This window comes from Mandrillus leucophaeus, unplaced genomic scaffold (assembly GCF_000951045.1).
Source record: "Mandrillus leucophaeus isolate KB7577 unplaced genomic scaffold, Mleu.le_1.0 Scaffold51, whole genome shotgun sequence".
NCBI lineage: Eukaryota > Metazoa > Chordata > Mammalia > Primates > Cercopithecidae > Mandrillus > Mandrillus leucophaeus.
The window spans coordinates 6,453,663-6,468,572 of record NW_012105475.1 but is presented as its reverse complement, the minus strand read 5'-3'; the positions used below and the strand labels follow the sequence as shown (position 1 = coordinate 6,468,572).

The 14,910-nt window shown below is 40.9% G+C and overlaps 1 protein-coding gene across 1 annotated transcript in view; it reads left to right on the top strand.

The window, feature by feature from the left end:
• ESCO1 (establishment of sister chromatid cohesion N-acetyltransferase 1) overlaps positions 1–14,910 on the top strand; it is an 88,055-nt gene that overhangs the window by 59,019 nt on the left and 14,126 nt on the right. Inside the window, exon 8 of the mRNA XM_011996360.1 lies at positions 5,111–5,213. Coding sequence (XP_011851750.1) covers positions 5,111–5,213 — 103 coding nt within the window. The remainder of the gene's footprint in view (positions 1–5,110; positions 5,214–14,910) is intronic.

Genomic DNA, 14,910 nt, shown 5'->3' with positions numbered 1-14,910 from the left:
ACTGCAGCCTGGGTAACAGAACGAGACTCCGTCTCAAGAAAAAAAAAAGAGAAAGAGTTGACAGATCTCTGATTGGCTACAGAGCTGTGCTATCCTGTGAAGTAGCCACTAGGCTACATGAAATTAAAAATGCTGTTCTTCAGTCATACTATCCAGTACTTAAAAGCCACACATTTCTAGATGCTACTGTGTTATGTGGTGTATATATAGAATGTTTACATCATCACACAGATCGTTCTCTTGGATGGTGCTGCTACAGAAAGCTGAGGAAAGAAGTTACGTGTGATTAAAGTTTTGATTTAGGGAAACCATGATCCGGTAACTCTTGCTTAACCTTTTATTTTTTTTTTATGTGAAATTTGAGTACATATAATTTAATTCTGTATACTTTTTCTTTATTTCTTTTCAGTATGATTAGGAAAAAGAGGAAACTGGGCATTAGAGAAAAGATAGTAGTAGAGCAGGATTAGAGTTTTTTTTTCTGATTTTTAAATTTTATTTTTATTTTGAGTCAGGATCTTACTCTGTTGTTCAGGCCGGAGTGCAGTGGCACAATTATAGCTCACTGCAGCCTCAAACTCCTGGGCTCCAACAATCCTCCCACATCAGCCTCCTGAATATCCGGCACTACAGTTGTGTGCCACCATGCCTGGCTAATTTTTGTGTTAATTAACCATGGTGAGACAGAGTTTCACCATGTTGCCCAGACTGGTCTCGAACTCCTGAGCTCAAGCTATCTGCCCATCTTGAGTTCCCAAAGTGCTGGGATTATAGGTGTGAGCCACTGTGCCCAGCCTGTTTTATTTTTTTGAGACAGGGTTTTGCTGTGTTGCCCAGGCTGGAATGCAGTGGTGCTATCATAGCTCATTGTAACCTCAAACTCCTGGGTTGAATCTTCCTGTCTCAGCCTCCTGCATAGCTAGGACTATAGGCACAGGCCACCAGGCCTGGCTAATTTTTCTTTTTCCTTTTGGGACAGTGTCTTGCTCTGTCACCTAGGGTGTAGTGCAGGGGCACAATCTTGGCTCACTGCAGCCTCAACCTCCTGGGCTCAAGCGATCTTCCTGCCTCACCCTCCTGAGTAGCTGGCGCTACAGGCGAGTGCTACCACACCTGGCTAATTTTTAAGTTTTTTGTAGAGATGGGGTTTGGTTTTGTTGCCTAGGGTGCTGAGATTGTGGGTGTGAGCCACCACGCCTGGCCTAGACCTGTTTTAGATCTACAACAAAATTGAGCAGATAGTACAGAGAGTTCCCATGTACTCCTTAATTCCACACATGCACAGACTCCCTCACTGTCAACATCCCTTATCATAGTGGTACATTTGTTATAATTTATGAACCTACATTGACACATCATTATTTCCCAGAGTATGTATTTCATATTAGGATTTTCTCATATATTCTGTGGGTTTTGAGAAATGTATAATGACATGTATTCACCATTATGGTATCATGCAGAATAGTTCCACTGTGCTAAAAATTCTGCTTTGCTTATTTACCCCTTCTTCCTACCTTAACCCCTGCCAACCACTGGTCTTTTTAATGTCTCCGTAGTTTTACCTTTTCTAGAATGTCAGAGTTGGAATAATATACCATGTAGCCTTTTCTGATGGGCTTTTTTCACTTAGTAATATGCACTTAAACATCTCCCTTGTCTTTATTTAGTAAGTTAGTTAGTTTGAGATGAAGTCTTGCTCTGTCACACAGGCTGGAGTACAGTGGCGTGATCTCTGCTCACTGCAACCTCCATTTCCCAGGTTCAAGTAGTTCTCCTGCTCGACCTCCCGAGTAACTGGGACTACAGGCATGTGCCACCACATCCGGCTAATTTTTTATTTTTTATTTTATTTTATTTATTTTTTTGAGATGGACTCTCACTCCTGTCCCCCAGACTGGAGTGCAGTGGCGTGATCTCTGCTCACTGCAACCTCCATTTCCCAGGTTCAAGTAGTTCTCCTGCTCGACCTCCCGAGTAACTGGGACTACAGGCATGTGCCACCACATCCGGCTAATTTTTTATTTTTTATTTTATTTTATTTATTTTTTTGAGATGGACTCTCACTCCTGTCCCCCAGACTGGAGTGCAGTGGCGTGATCTCTGCTCACTGCAACCTTCACCTCTCGGATTCAAGCAGTTCTCTGCCTCAGCCTCCTAAGTAGCTGTGACTGCAGTTGTGCGCCACCACTCCTGGCTAATTTTTGTATTTTTTGTAGAGACAGGGTTTCACCATGTTGGCCAGGCTAGTTTTGAACTTCTGACCTCAAATGATCTGCCCCCTCAGCCTCCCAAAGTGTTGGGATTCCAGGTGTGAGCCACCACGCCCGGCCTAATTTTTTATTTTAATTTTTTTAGTAGAGATGGAGTTTCACCGTGTTGGCCAGGCTGGTCTTGAACTCCTGACCTCAAGTGATCCACCTGCCTCGGGCTCCCAAATTGTTGGGATTACAGGCATGAGCCCCTGAGCTGGGCTCCCATGTCTTTTTATGGCTTTGAAAGCCCATTTCTTTTTAGCTCTGTGTGATATTCCGTTGTCTGGCTGTATCATAGTTTATCCATTCACCTACTGCAGGATATCTTGGTTGCTTCAAAGTCTGGCAATTATGAATAAAGCTACTGTGTACAGGTTTTTGTGAGGACATGTTTTCAGCCCTTGATGGTAAATACCAAGAAGCTTGATTGCTGGATCGTATGGTAAGAGTGTGTTTAGTTTTGTAAGAAACTGCCAGGCTCTCTTCCAAAGTTGCTGTATTATTTTGCATTTCTACCAACAATTAATGAGAGTTTGCCTTGCTTCATATCCTCACCAGCATTTGGTGTTATCAGTGTTCTGGGTTTTGGCCTTTCTAATAGGCTTGTAGTGGTATGTTACTGTTTTAATTTGCATTTCCTATTAATATATGATACGGAATATTTTTCATGTGCTTATTTTCCGTTTGTATATCTTCTTAGGTGAAATCCTTTGCCCATTTTTTATTTTATTTATTTTAATTTTAATTTTTTAATCAGGCTGTTCTCTTATTGAGTTTTAAGAGTTCTTTGGGTATTTTGGGTAACAGTTTTGTGTGTGTTTGTGTTTTTGTTTGTTTGTTTGTTTTTTGAGATGGAGTTTCATTCTTGTTGCCCAGGCTGGAGTGCAATGGTGCAATCTCAGCTCACTGCAACCTCCGCCTCTCGGGTTCAAGTGATTCTCCTGCCTCAGATTCCCGAGTAGCTGGGATTGCCAGCATTCACCACCATGCCTAGCTAATTTTGTATTTTTAGTAGAGACAGGGTTTCTCCGTGTTGGTCAGGCTGGTCTCGAACTCCTGACCTCAGGTGATTCACCCGCCTCAGCTTTCCAAAGTGCTGGGATTACAGGCGTGAGCCCCTGTGCCCAACCAGGTTAACAGTTTTCAAATCAGATGTTTATTTTGTAAGTATTTTCTTCCAGCCTGTAGCTTGTCTTCTCATTCTCTTAACAGTATCTTTTTAAAAAAAAAAATTTTTTTTTTTTTAAATAAAAATAGAAATGGAGTGTTGCTGTGTCATCCTAGCTTGTTTCAAACTCCTGGGTGCAAGTGATCCACCTGCCTTGGCCTCCCAAAGTGCTGGATTACAAGCAAGAACCACCGTGCCCAGTCCAAAAAATACTTCTTCTTATACGCTTTTTCTTTTTTGAGACAAAGTTGTGCTCTGTCACCCAGACTGGAATGCAGTGGTGTGATCAGTGCTCAGTCTATCCTTGACCTCCTGGGCTCAAGCAATCATACTCTCTTAGCCTTCCTAGTAGCTGGGATCACAAGGGTACACCACTGTGCTTGACTAATTTTTAAATTTTTTGTAGAGATGAAGTTTCCCTATATTGCCCAGGTTGGTCACAAACTCCTGGGCTCAATCAGTTCTCTTGCCTCTGCCTCCCAATGTGTTGGGATTACAGGTGTGAGCCACCATGCCTGGCCAACGGTATCTTTTAAAGAGCAGACATTTTAAATTTTAATGGAGTCCAGTTTATCAGTTATTTCTGTCATGAATTGTGCCTTTGGTATACTTAAAATGTCATTGCCATACCCAAGGTCATCTAGTTTTTCTCCTTTGTTATCTTATATTTCTGCATTTTATGTTTAGATCCATTTTGAGTTAATTTTTGTGAGGGATGCAAGGTCTGTGTTTAGGTTACTTTTACATATAGATGTCCAGTTCAGCACCATTTGTTGGCTATCTTTTCTCCATTATATTGCCTTTGCTCTTATATCAAAGATCAGTTGACTATTTTTATGTGAGTCTATTTCTGGGCTCTCTGTCCTGTTTCATCGATCTGTTGTTTCACCAATACCACTGTATTAGTCCGTTCTCATGCTACTGTAAAGAACTGCCTGAGACTGGGTAATTTATAAAGGAAAGAGGTTTAATTAACCCACAGTTCTGCATGACTAGGAAGGCCTTAGGAAACTTACAATCATTGCAGAAGGGGAAGCAGATTTGTCCTTCTTCACATGGTGGCAGGAGAGAGAAGTGCCGAGCAAAGGGGGAAAACCTTCCCTTATAAAACCATCAGATCTTGTGAGAACTCACTATCTCAAGAACAGCAGCTTGGGGGTAACTACCCCCATGCTTGATAACTAGTCTTACAGTAAGTTTTGAAATTGGATAGTGTCAGTCCTCCAACTTTGTTGTTCTCCTTCAGTTTTGTGTTGGCTATTCTAAGTCTTTTCCCTCTCAGTACAAATTGTAGAACTAGTTTGTCAATATCTACAAAATAGCTTGCTGGAATTTTTTTAGGATTGCATTGAATCTATAGATGAAATCAGGAAGAACTGACCTTTTAACAATATTGAGTCTTCCTATCTGGTTTTGTAAATTTTTATTGTACGTTGGAGATTGTGTGTGAAGAAATAGTAGAGACTGAAGTAGATAGTATCCTTTCCCTTACCCATGAGCGCTTTCTCTTTTCTTTTGTCAGTTAACTATGGTGAGGGGCTGATTGCTTAGCTCTAATTAAAAATTGAACTGGGTCAGGTCAGAGTTGGGTTTGAAACTTTAGTTTTCTGTTCTAGTATTAGGTGTCTCTCTGCAACTGAGATTGGGGATCTAAGCTCCACACAACACTAAAACTCTCTATACCTTGCAGCCCAACTGTACAGTTGTCCCATGGGAGAGAGTTGGTAGATCATTATTGCTGTATTTGGAATTTCTTCAGATTTCAGACTGCCATGCCAGGCCACATAATTCTGGTTGGTTTCTCTTCGTTCCAGCAAGAGACTCTACTCCTTGTTCTCTGTCTGTTGCAGGCTTGCTTGTTCACCCATGTTTCCAGACTTGGTCAACATCTTATGGTTAAAAATGGCTACTGGTCTCTGCTCACTTAGGAAGGACTGGTTCATCTCTGAAAATCAGTTCATTTAGACATTTTGTTTCTACACCTTTTCAGTGTCTTTTAAAAAACACATGCTTTTTCTTTTCTTTTTCTTTTTTTTGAGACGGAGTCTTGCTCTGTCGCCCAGGCTGGAGTGCAGTGGCACCGTTCTGGCTCACTGCAAGCTCCGCTTCCTGGGTTCACACCATTCTCCTGCCTCAGCCTCCCAAGTAGCTGGGACTACAGGCACCCGCCACCATGCCTGGCTAATTTTTTGTATTTTTAGTAGAGGTGGGGTTTCACTGTTTTAGCCAGGATGGTCTCGATCTCCTGACCTCGTGATCTGCCTGTCTCGGCCTCCCAAAGTGCTGGGATTACAGGCATGAGCCACCGTGCCCAGCCAACACATGCTCTTTCATTTATTGAGTGTTTTCTTATTACAACAGATACAGTGATCTTTTGTGACCTCTTTTATCCTAATTGGGAGCAGAACTCCCAGAGATGTACATTGTGATAAGATTTTTCAGCAATAGACTTGTTGGCTTTGTTTAATTTTGGCTGTAGAGGTTGAGTGGAATTTGGACCATGAGTCTTTTAAAGTCATAAGCAATACCGATGAACCCAATGTATTTGCTAAGTCCAAATGACCTTTGAGATGAGATTTACATCGAATCAAGTATTTCTTATATACTGGGATATTGTTACTACCAGTTGAAAAGTGCTTAATATGTGAATCCTAATAAAGAGATTTTTAGGATTCTTTAATGTTTGAAGATAACAGAAGAGAAAAAAGTATCATAATTCTTCCCATTTGACTTTTTATTGGGTCTGACTCAGGCATATCTTGTGAGAAATATTCATGTAGTCTTAAGGTTTAGATGTTATAGTAGAAGTTCACTTAATCATCGTAATGGGAAAATTGGGTCAGTTAACTAAATAATATCTGATTATCTAAAAAGTTGATGACTGTTGGTTATTAACTGACCTAGTTCTCCCAATTTTGTTGATTAAGTTGCTGAGACTCTTTTCCTTGTTCTTTGCATGTTGCAGGCTTGCTTGTTCACCCATGCTTCCCAGACATAGTCAACATCTTAGGGTTAAAAATGGCTACTGGTCTCTGCTCACTTAGGAAGGGCTGGTTCTTTTCTGAAAATCAGTTCATTTAGACATTTTGTTTCTATACCTCTTCAGTGTCTTTAAAACACATGCTTTTTCATTTATTGGGTGTTTTCTTACTACAGTAGGCACAGTAATCTTTTTTGTGACCTTCTTTGTTTTTTTTTTTTTTTTTTTTTTTTTTTTTTTTTTTTTTTTTGAGATGGAGTCTCTCTGTTGCCCAGGCTGGAGTGCAGTGGCATGATCTTGGCTCACTGCAGCCTCTGTCTTCTGGGTTCAAGCAGTTCTTGTGCCTCAGCCTCTTGAGTAGCTGGGATTACAGGCATGTGCCACCATGCCCAGCTAATTTTTGTATTTTTAGTAGAGACAGGGTTTCAGCACATTGGCGAGGCTGGCCTTGAACTCCTGACCTCAGGTAATCCACCTGCCTCGGCCTCCCAAAGTGCTGAGATCATAGGTGTGAGCCACCGTGCCTGCCCTTTGACCTTCTTTATCCTAGTTGGGAGCAGAACTCCCAAATACATACATTGAAACCAACCTGACCAACATGGTGAAACCCCATCTCTACTGAAAATACAAAAATTAACCGGGTATGATGGTGTCTGCTTATAATCCCAGCTACTTGGGAGGCTGAGGCATGAGAATCGCTTGAATCCTGGAGGCGGAGATTGCAGTGAGCTGATATCGTGCCACTGCACTCCTGCCTGGGCAACAGAATGAGACTCTGTCTCAAAAAAAAAAAAAAAAAACTGGAGGTGTGTCATGTCAGGGTGGTTCCATCTAGCAGTTCAATAATGTCATCATGAATGCTGGCCATTTCTCATTCAGCACTCTGCTGTCCTTAGTGTGTTGACTCTTGTGCTTCACGGTTGTAACATCATGGTCCTAAAGTAGATTTCTGCAGTCCAGATACCGTATTCAGGGTCAAAGCAGGAATGCTGGGTGAGATGGATACTCAAATGGCATTTTGGGGTTTGTTTTCTTTTTAGAGATAGGGTCTCAAAAATTAGAGTGGGGTTTTATGTTAACAAACAGCCTTTACAAACAAGTTGTATTAAATGATTCTACTTCTAGGACACTATCTTATGGAAATGCAGTTTTTGAGATCAAAGTACTGGAATTAATGGTTAAAAGACCCAGACACATTGATCCTTCAGAAAACTCTGTAGCTCTTAATAAGGAGGGAATAGATTTATATTTCTTTCCTTTTTTTTTTTTTTTTTCCTAAGATACAGGGTCTTGCTCTGTTGGCCAGGCTGGAGTGCGGTGGTACAATGAGCTCACTGTTGCCTTGAACTCCTTGGCTCAGGGGATCCTCCTGCCTGAGTCTCCACAGTAGCTGGGACTACAAGCATGTGTCACCATGCCCAGCTGATTATTTTACTTTTTGTAGAGATAAGGTCTTGCTTTGTTGCCCAGGCTTGTCTCAAACTTCTGGCCTGCCTTGGCCTCCCAAAGTGCTGGGATTACAGGGGTGAGATACCATGCCTGGCCAATTTTTAAATTTTTAAATTTTTTTTGAGATGGATATTGCTATGTTGGCCTGGTGGTCTTGAAATTCCGGCTTCAAGCAGCCCTCCCACCTTGGCCTCCCAAAGTGCTGGGATTACAGTCATGATCCACCACCCTCCTCGCCTTTTTATTTTTGCTTTTTGAGACAGGGTCTTAACTTGGTCACTCAGGCTGGAGTGCAGGGGCGCAGTCATGGCTCATTGCAGCTCAACTTCTCAGGCTCAAGCAATCCTCCTGCCTCAGCCTCCTGAGTAGCTGAGACTATAGGCATGTGCTGTCACACTCAGCTAATTTTTCTACTTTTTTGTAGAGACAGGGTCCCACTATGTTGCCCAGGCTTGTCTCAGACTCCTGGGCTCAAGCAATCGTTTGGTCTGCCAAAGTGTTGAGATCACAGGCATGAATCACTGTGCCTGGCCTGCCTCTATTTTTTAGTTCTTAGCATTCCCACCACCAAGAATGCCATCCCATTTTTATACATGCCTTTCAATCCCAGGGAAATACCTTCTTTTCTTTTTTTCTTTTCTTTTTGTTTTTGGGACGGAATCTCGCTCTGTTGCCCAGGCTGGAGTGCAGTGGCACAATCTCAGCTCACTGCAAGCTCCGCCTCCCGGGTTCACACCATTCTCCTGCCTCAGGCTCCCGAGTAGCTGGGACTACAGGCGCCCGCCACCACACCCGGCTAATTTTTTGTATTTTTAGTAGAGATGGGATTTCACTGTGTTAGCCGGTATGGTCTGGATCTCCTGACCTCGTGATCCGCCTGCCTTAGCCTCCCAAAGTCTTGGGATTACAAGCATGAGCCACTGCGCCCAGCCGGAAATTAATTGTTTTCTATGAACATTTTTCTTTTATTCCTCTCTTATCCCCATAAGAGTTTTCTCTCTCCTCTTAAAACTTATTTTAACACTTTGCTTACGTTATTTTGCCTTTTCTTATAGGTTCCTGCTTCAGTTTGATAGTTGTTTCTTTGAGAATTAAGAAATATATTAAATATACGTATTGATAGACTGATTTTCGATTCAGAAACGTTGAAGTATAATGAATAAAGCTTATTTTAGAATCAAGAAAAACTTCCTTTCAAGCGTATACTTCATTGCACTTTGTATTAAAGACATTTGTATACTATAGTTTCTCTTATTAGATTTATAAGATTCTTGAGGTCAGTGTGGCATAGTAGAAAAGAAAGCTTAAACTATAGAGATGTGGTTTCCTAATGAGCCATTTACTAGTTGTATGACCATAGCATATTAACTCTTTTTCTCTTTAGTTTTTTTTTCAAATCTGTAAGCAATGACAGCAATATCTTATGTGATAATTTTTTCTGAGGCTTATTTATTTCTTAAATGTTTATTAACTGTCGACCTTGTTTTTAAAAATTATTATAAAGATCTTTTATGTAAGTTCACAGATCAGTGCGAGGGACAATGGGTAAACATTTAAATAGTGTGGAAAATGCTACAGTAGTATTTTAGGATATACAGGGTATTATATAGAGCATAGAGCAAGGACGTATGACAAAGATTGGAAAAGTCAGTTTAGCACTTAATAAATTCAGAAAGGGTAAGTAGGAGTCCCTTGAGCTCAGAAGGGTATAGAGCAAAGGCATATCAGGCCAAGAGAGCAGCATGTGAAAGGTCAGACAAATATTTCATTATGATTTGTGACTGTGTTGTATTGGAAAAGCTGCAAGAGATAAGGCTGAAAGAGGTAGATGGGGGACCAGATCATGAATGACCTTGTAAGGCATGAAGGCATTGAAGATTTAAAAACCTAAACCAGCCAGGCACGATGGCTCACACCTTTAATCCTGGCACTTTGGGAGGCCAGGGCGGGAGGATCACTTGAGCTCAGGAGTTTGAGACGAGCCTGGGCAACATGGCAAAACCCTGTCTCTACAAAAAATAGAAAAATCACCTGGGTGTTCGGGTGCATGCCTGAGGTCCTAGCTACTTGGGAGGCTGACTTGGGAGAGTTGCTTGAGCCTAGGAGGTTGAGGCTGCATTGAGGCATGATTGCACCACTGCACTCCAGCCAGGGCAACAGAGTGAGACCCTGTCTCAAAACCAAAACCAAAACCTGCTAAACCAACTAAAATGCTTAGTTGCTGTAATAATCAGAACTGTTATTTATTGAGTACGTATTATTGTGCTAGGCCCAATGGTCAACATTTTATAGTGTTTTCTCATTTAGCTTCTCAGTAGTTTTCTGTTTTTTGTTTTGTTTTGTTTTGTTTTTATTTGTTTTTGGTGGTTTTGGTTAGAGCAGGGTTTCACCGTGCTGCTCTTAACAGGCTGGTCTAGAGCTCCTGGGCTCAAGTGATCCTCCTTCCTCTACCTCTCAAAGTGTGGATTATAGGTGTGAGCCACTGCACCAGGCCTGTTTTTATATCTATTTTATAGGTGAGGAAACCAAGTTTTAGAGAGGTTAAGTAATTTGCCCAAAGCATTGCAGCTAGTGAGTAGCAGAGTTTGCATTCGAATCTTAGGTTTTTCTGATTTTTGAAATTCTCCTTACCACTATACTATACTGCTAAGATCAATGGTTTGTATACATGGTAGGTAGTCAGCACATATTTATTGAATTGAGAGAATTTTTCCATGTCACTTTCAAACTAGTAGTAATATCTAAGACTTTTCAGCACTTTGAAGTTCTATATGGCCATATGGATTAGGCACACATCTTTACCAGTATTGTTTTTTTTGTTTTTGAGATGGAGTTTCGCTCTTGTCACCCAGGCTGGAGTGCAGTGGCATGATCTCTGCTCACTGCAACCTCCATCTCCTGGGTTCAGGCAATCCTTCTGCCTCGGCCCCCTGAGTAGCTGGGATTACAGGCATGTGCCACATGCTTGGCTAATTTTTTGTATTTTTAGTAGACACAGGGTTTTGCCATGTTGGCCAGGCTGGTCTCAAACTCCTGACCTCAGGAGATCCACCCGCCTCGGCCTCCCAAAGTGCTGGGATTAAAGGCGTGAGCCACCGTGCCTGGCCTCAACTTAACTTTTTAAATTACTATTGAAATGCCTATTTTTCGAATTCCTTTAGTAATTTTTTGTTTTGTTTTGTTTTGTTTTTTTTGAGGCAGTGTCTTGCTCTGTCACCCAGGCTGGAGTGCAATGGCGTGATCTTGGCTCACTGCAACCTCTGCCTCCCAGGTTCAGGGGATTCTCCTGCCTCAGCCCCCTGAGTAGCTGGGATTACAGGTGCCTGCCACCAAGCCTGGCTAATTTTTGTATTTTTAGTAGAGACGGGGTTTCACCGTGTTAGCCAGGATGGTCTCGATCTCCTGACCTCGTGATCCGCCTGCCTCAGCCTCCCAAAGTGCTGGGATTACAGGCATGAGCCACTGCGCCTGGCTGGCCAGTAATTTTTTTTTTTGAGACGGAGTCTTGCTCTGTCCCCCAGGCTGGAGTGCAGTGGCATGATCTTGGCTCACTGCAAGCTCCGCCTCCCGGGTTCACGCCATTCTCCCTCCTCAGCTTCCCAAGTAGCTGGGACTACAGGTGCCCACCACCACGCCTGGCTAATTTTTTGTATTTTTAGTAGAGACGGGGTTTCACCGTGTTAGCCAGGATGGTCTCGATCTCCTGACCTCGTGATCCGCCTGCCTCAGCCTCCCAAAGTGCTGGGATTACAGGCGTGAGCCACCGCACCCGGCCTTTATTTTTTACTACTAAATAAATGATGCTTGAACAAACCTTGGGCCATTGGTACAGTTTCGACAATAGGCAATTTGAATTTTCCAAAACAGGTTTAATGCAGTACACACACACACACACACACACAGACACACGCACAGAGTAATGAACTCCTTTGTACTGATCACCTGCCTTCAACAATTCATGGATAATCATCTTCATCTAACTTTCCCAATTATTTTGAAGTAAACTCAGGCATCATGTTATTACTTTAGTATGTATTTCTAAATATGTATTTCTTTTCTTTTCTTTTTTTTTTTTTGAGATGGAGTTTCACTCTTGTTTGCGCAAGCTGGAGTTCAGTGGCGTGATCTTGGCTCACTGCAGCCTCCACCTCCTGGGTTCAAGTGATTCTCCTGCCTCAGCTGGGATTACAGGCGCGTGCTACCATGCCTGGCTAGGTTTTTTTTTTTTTTAATATATTTTTAGTAGAAACGAGATTTCACCAGATTAGGCAGGCTGGTCTCAAACTGACTTCAGGTGATCCACCTGCCTCGGCCCCACAAAGTGCTGGGATTATAGGTGTGAGCCACCATGTCCCACCTCTAAATATTTATTTCTGAAAGATGAAGATTACTCCTGTTTTGTTTTGTTTTGAGATGGAGTCTCGCTCTGTCACCCAGGCTGGAGTGCAGTGGTGCTATCTTGGCTCACTGCAACCTCTGCCTCCCAGATTCAAGCAATTCTCCTGCCTCAGCCTCCCTAGTAGCTGGGACTACAGGCACGCACCACCACGCCCAGCTAATTTTTTTGTATTTTTAATAGAGACAGGGTTTCACTGTGTTAGCCAGGATGGTCTCGAGCTATTGATCTCGTGATCCGCTTTCCTCAGCCTCTCAAAGTGCTGGGATTACAGGTGTGAGCCACTGTGCCTGGCCAAAGATTATTCTTTTTTTAAACATAAAAGTACCTTAAATAATATAACTACACATTCAATAAATGAATTAATTATTGAAATCAAGTTTTCCATCAGAGTTAAAAGCTTCCCAAATAGCTCATGATTTCCTATGTTTCTCATTTGTTTGAATTAGGGTTTATATATTACATTGGTTGGTATGTCCCTTTAGTATCTTCTAATCCCTAGGTTCTCCCTGGATCTGTTTTTTTCCCTTGTAATATTTGTTTATTTTTTGAAAAGCTGGTTGTTGGTTTTATTTCTTCAAATATTCCTTCAAATGTATATTCTCATTCAACCTTTTTATGAAATTGTGATTAATATGAACTTTTAAAGTTGGAGTATTATTTATACAATTAAATCTACACATCTTAAGTGTTTGGTTTGAATTTTGATCATTGTATATACATGGTATCTACCACTCAGTATATTTTGTTTCTAATTGTAATCCTTTTTTTGATGGAAAAAGGAGAAATCCATTCTTTAGACTGTACAGTTTAGAGTAACTACAATAGCAAGGAGAAAAGAATAATAATTTATTAATCCCAGCACTTTGGGTGGCTGAGTGGGTGGATCACCTGAGGTCGGGAGTTTAAGACCAGTCTGACCAACATGGAAAAACCCTGTTTCTATTAAAAATACAAAAAAATTAGCTGGTCACATGTCTGTAATCCCAACTACTCGGGAGACTGAGGCAGGAGAATCACTTGAACCCAGGAGGCGGAGGTTGCAGTGAGCTGAGATTGCGCCATTGTACTCTAGCCTGGGCAACAAGAATGAAACTCTGTCTCAAAATAATAATAATAATAATAGTAATAATTTCTTGCTATTAGAAATACAAATTAGGAATATAAAGTTTTCTGCTTTTCGTGAAGTAGCCAAATGGATGAAGTAAGAAAAAAATGGGTTTTGGAAAATACTACTTGTTAGCAGAGGGTTATGTGTAACGTACTAGTGCTGAAGTATGTTGGAGCTAAAGGTCAGAAGTGTAAGTGCACTGCATTGGAATTTATATCTTTGCAGAAACATTGTGGCTATTTGGTTATTCTTCTAAATTGCATGCACTCTTTCCTGAACCCTGCATTTCTGTCCCTTAATTTTAAGCATTGGATGGACTTTACAACCTCTAAGTTTCTCTGAAGTGAGGAAGGTCATGTGGTTATTGCTGACTAGCAGTTAACTGTAGTTGAGGCATAGATATGTCTTGAGTATGTTATTTGAACAAATATTAGCTAACTTGTTTCTTTCATCTTTTGTTTGTCTATGATTTGAATTTATTCCTGTATTTAACCTTGGGAACATTTATTGATTGACTGTTTTGTTAGATTAGTGCATTGATCTTAGTTTGATACTAGTAAGAAAGGAGAATGGAAGTTACTAAGAGTTACTGAGTGGCTACTTTTTGAGCAGTAATATAGCACCTTGTACCTACCCAAGTGATGGAGGTGATGATAGCCATTTTTTAGAATGCTTAGGTCAGGAAACAGAATCAGAGTTCTGGTGATTTGCCTAAGGCCGTGCATCTAGTAACTACCAAGAACAAGGATCTGAACCCTGAACTTTTACTCTAGAATTACTTAAAAGTTTTCACTAAAATGTGCTTTCTTAGCTTGGCATGGTGGTGCACGCCTGTAGTCCCAGTTACTTGGGAGGCTGAAGCAAGAGGATTGCTTGAGCCCAGGAGCTTTTGAAGCTGCTGTGAGCTGTGATCTTGCCACTGCACTCCAGCCTGGGTGACAGAGTGAGACTCTGTCTCAAATAGGTAAATTACATTAATAAATAAAACTTGCTGTTTTCATGCACATTAGAAACCTAAGCAGTACTAAGTATCCCTTTGCAGTCTTAGCTTCTTAGATTAAAGGGCTTTTATTTAGTACATGAAAAAAACGGTACTATTTAAAATGTAAAATTTTATCAAATTGAATTGTGATAAAAATGTCAGCATGAACATACAAGTCCGAAGTTGTTTCAAGAGAAAATTTTGCACTTCAAATTAGTAAAGCAAAATAATTTGTGTAATGTCTATAATGCAATATAATGACATGAAACCCGTATTACTGTTTTTAAAGGCATTTAATAGGAAAATAGTTTATGGAAGTGTCTTTAGATAGTTCAGGAAGAATGGTTTTCTTATAACTTTGAGGTTACTTAAGTTTTTAGGTCTTTTCGTTGTTTTAAAGTGAAAATCTCTTTTCATTTTATTAAAAATAGGTTCATAAATTTAAAAGCTTTTTCATAAAGTAGCATTACTAATAGAAATTTTTTAAAGAGGTGATATCTTGTAAGTCTTCTCAAAATTGTTTACCTATATTCAGATCTGTATATGATTCAGATTTTTCTTTCTTTCTTTCT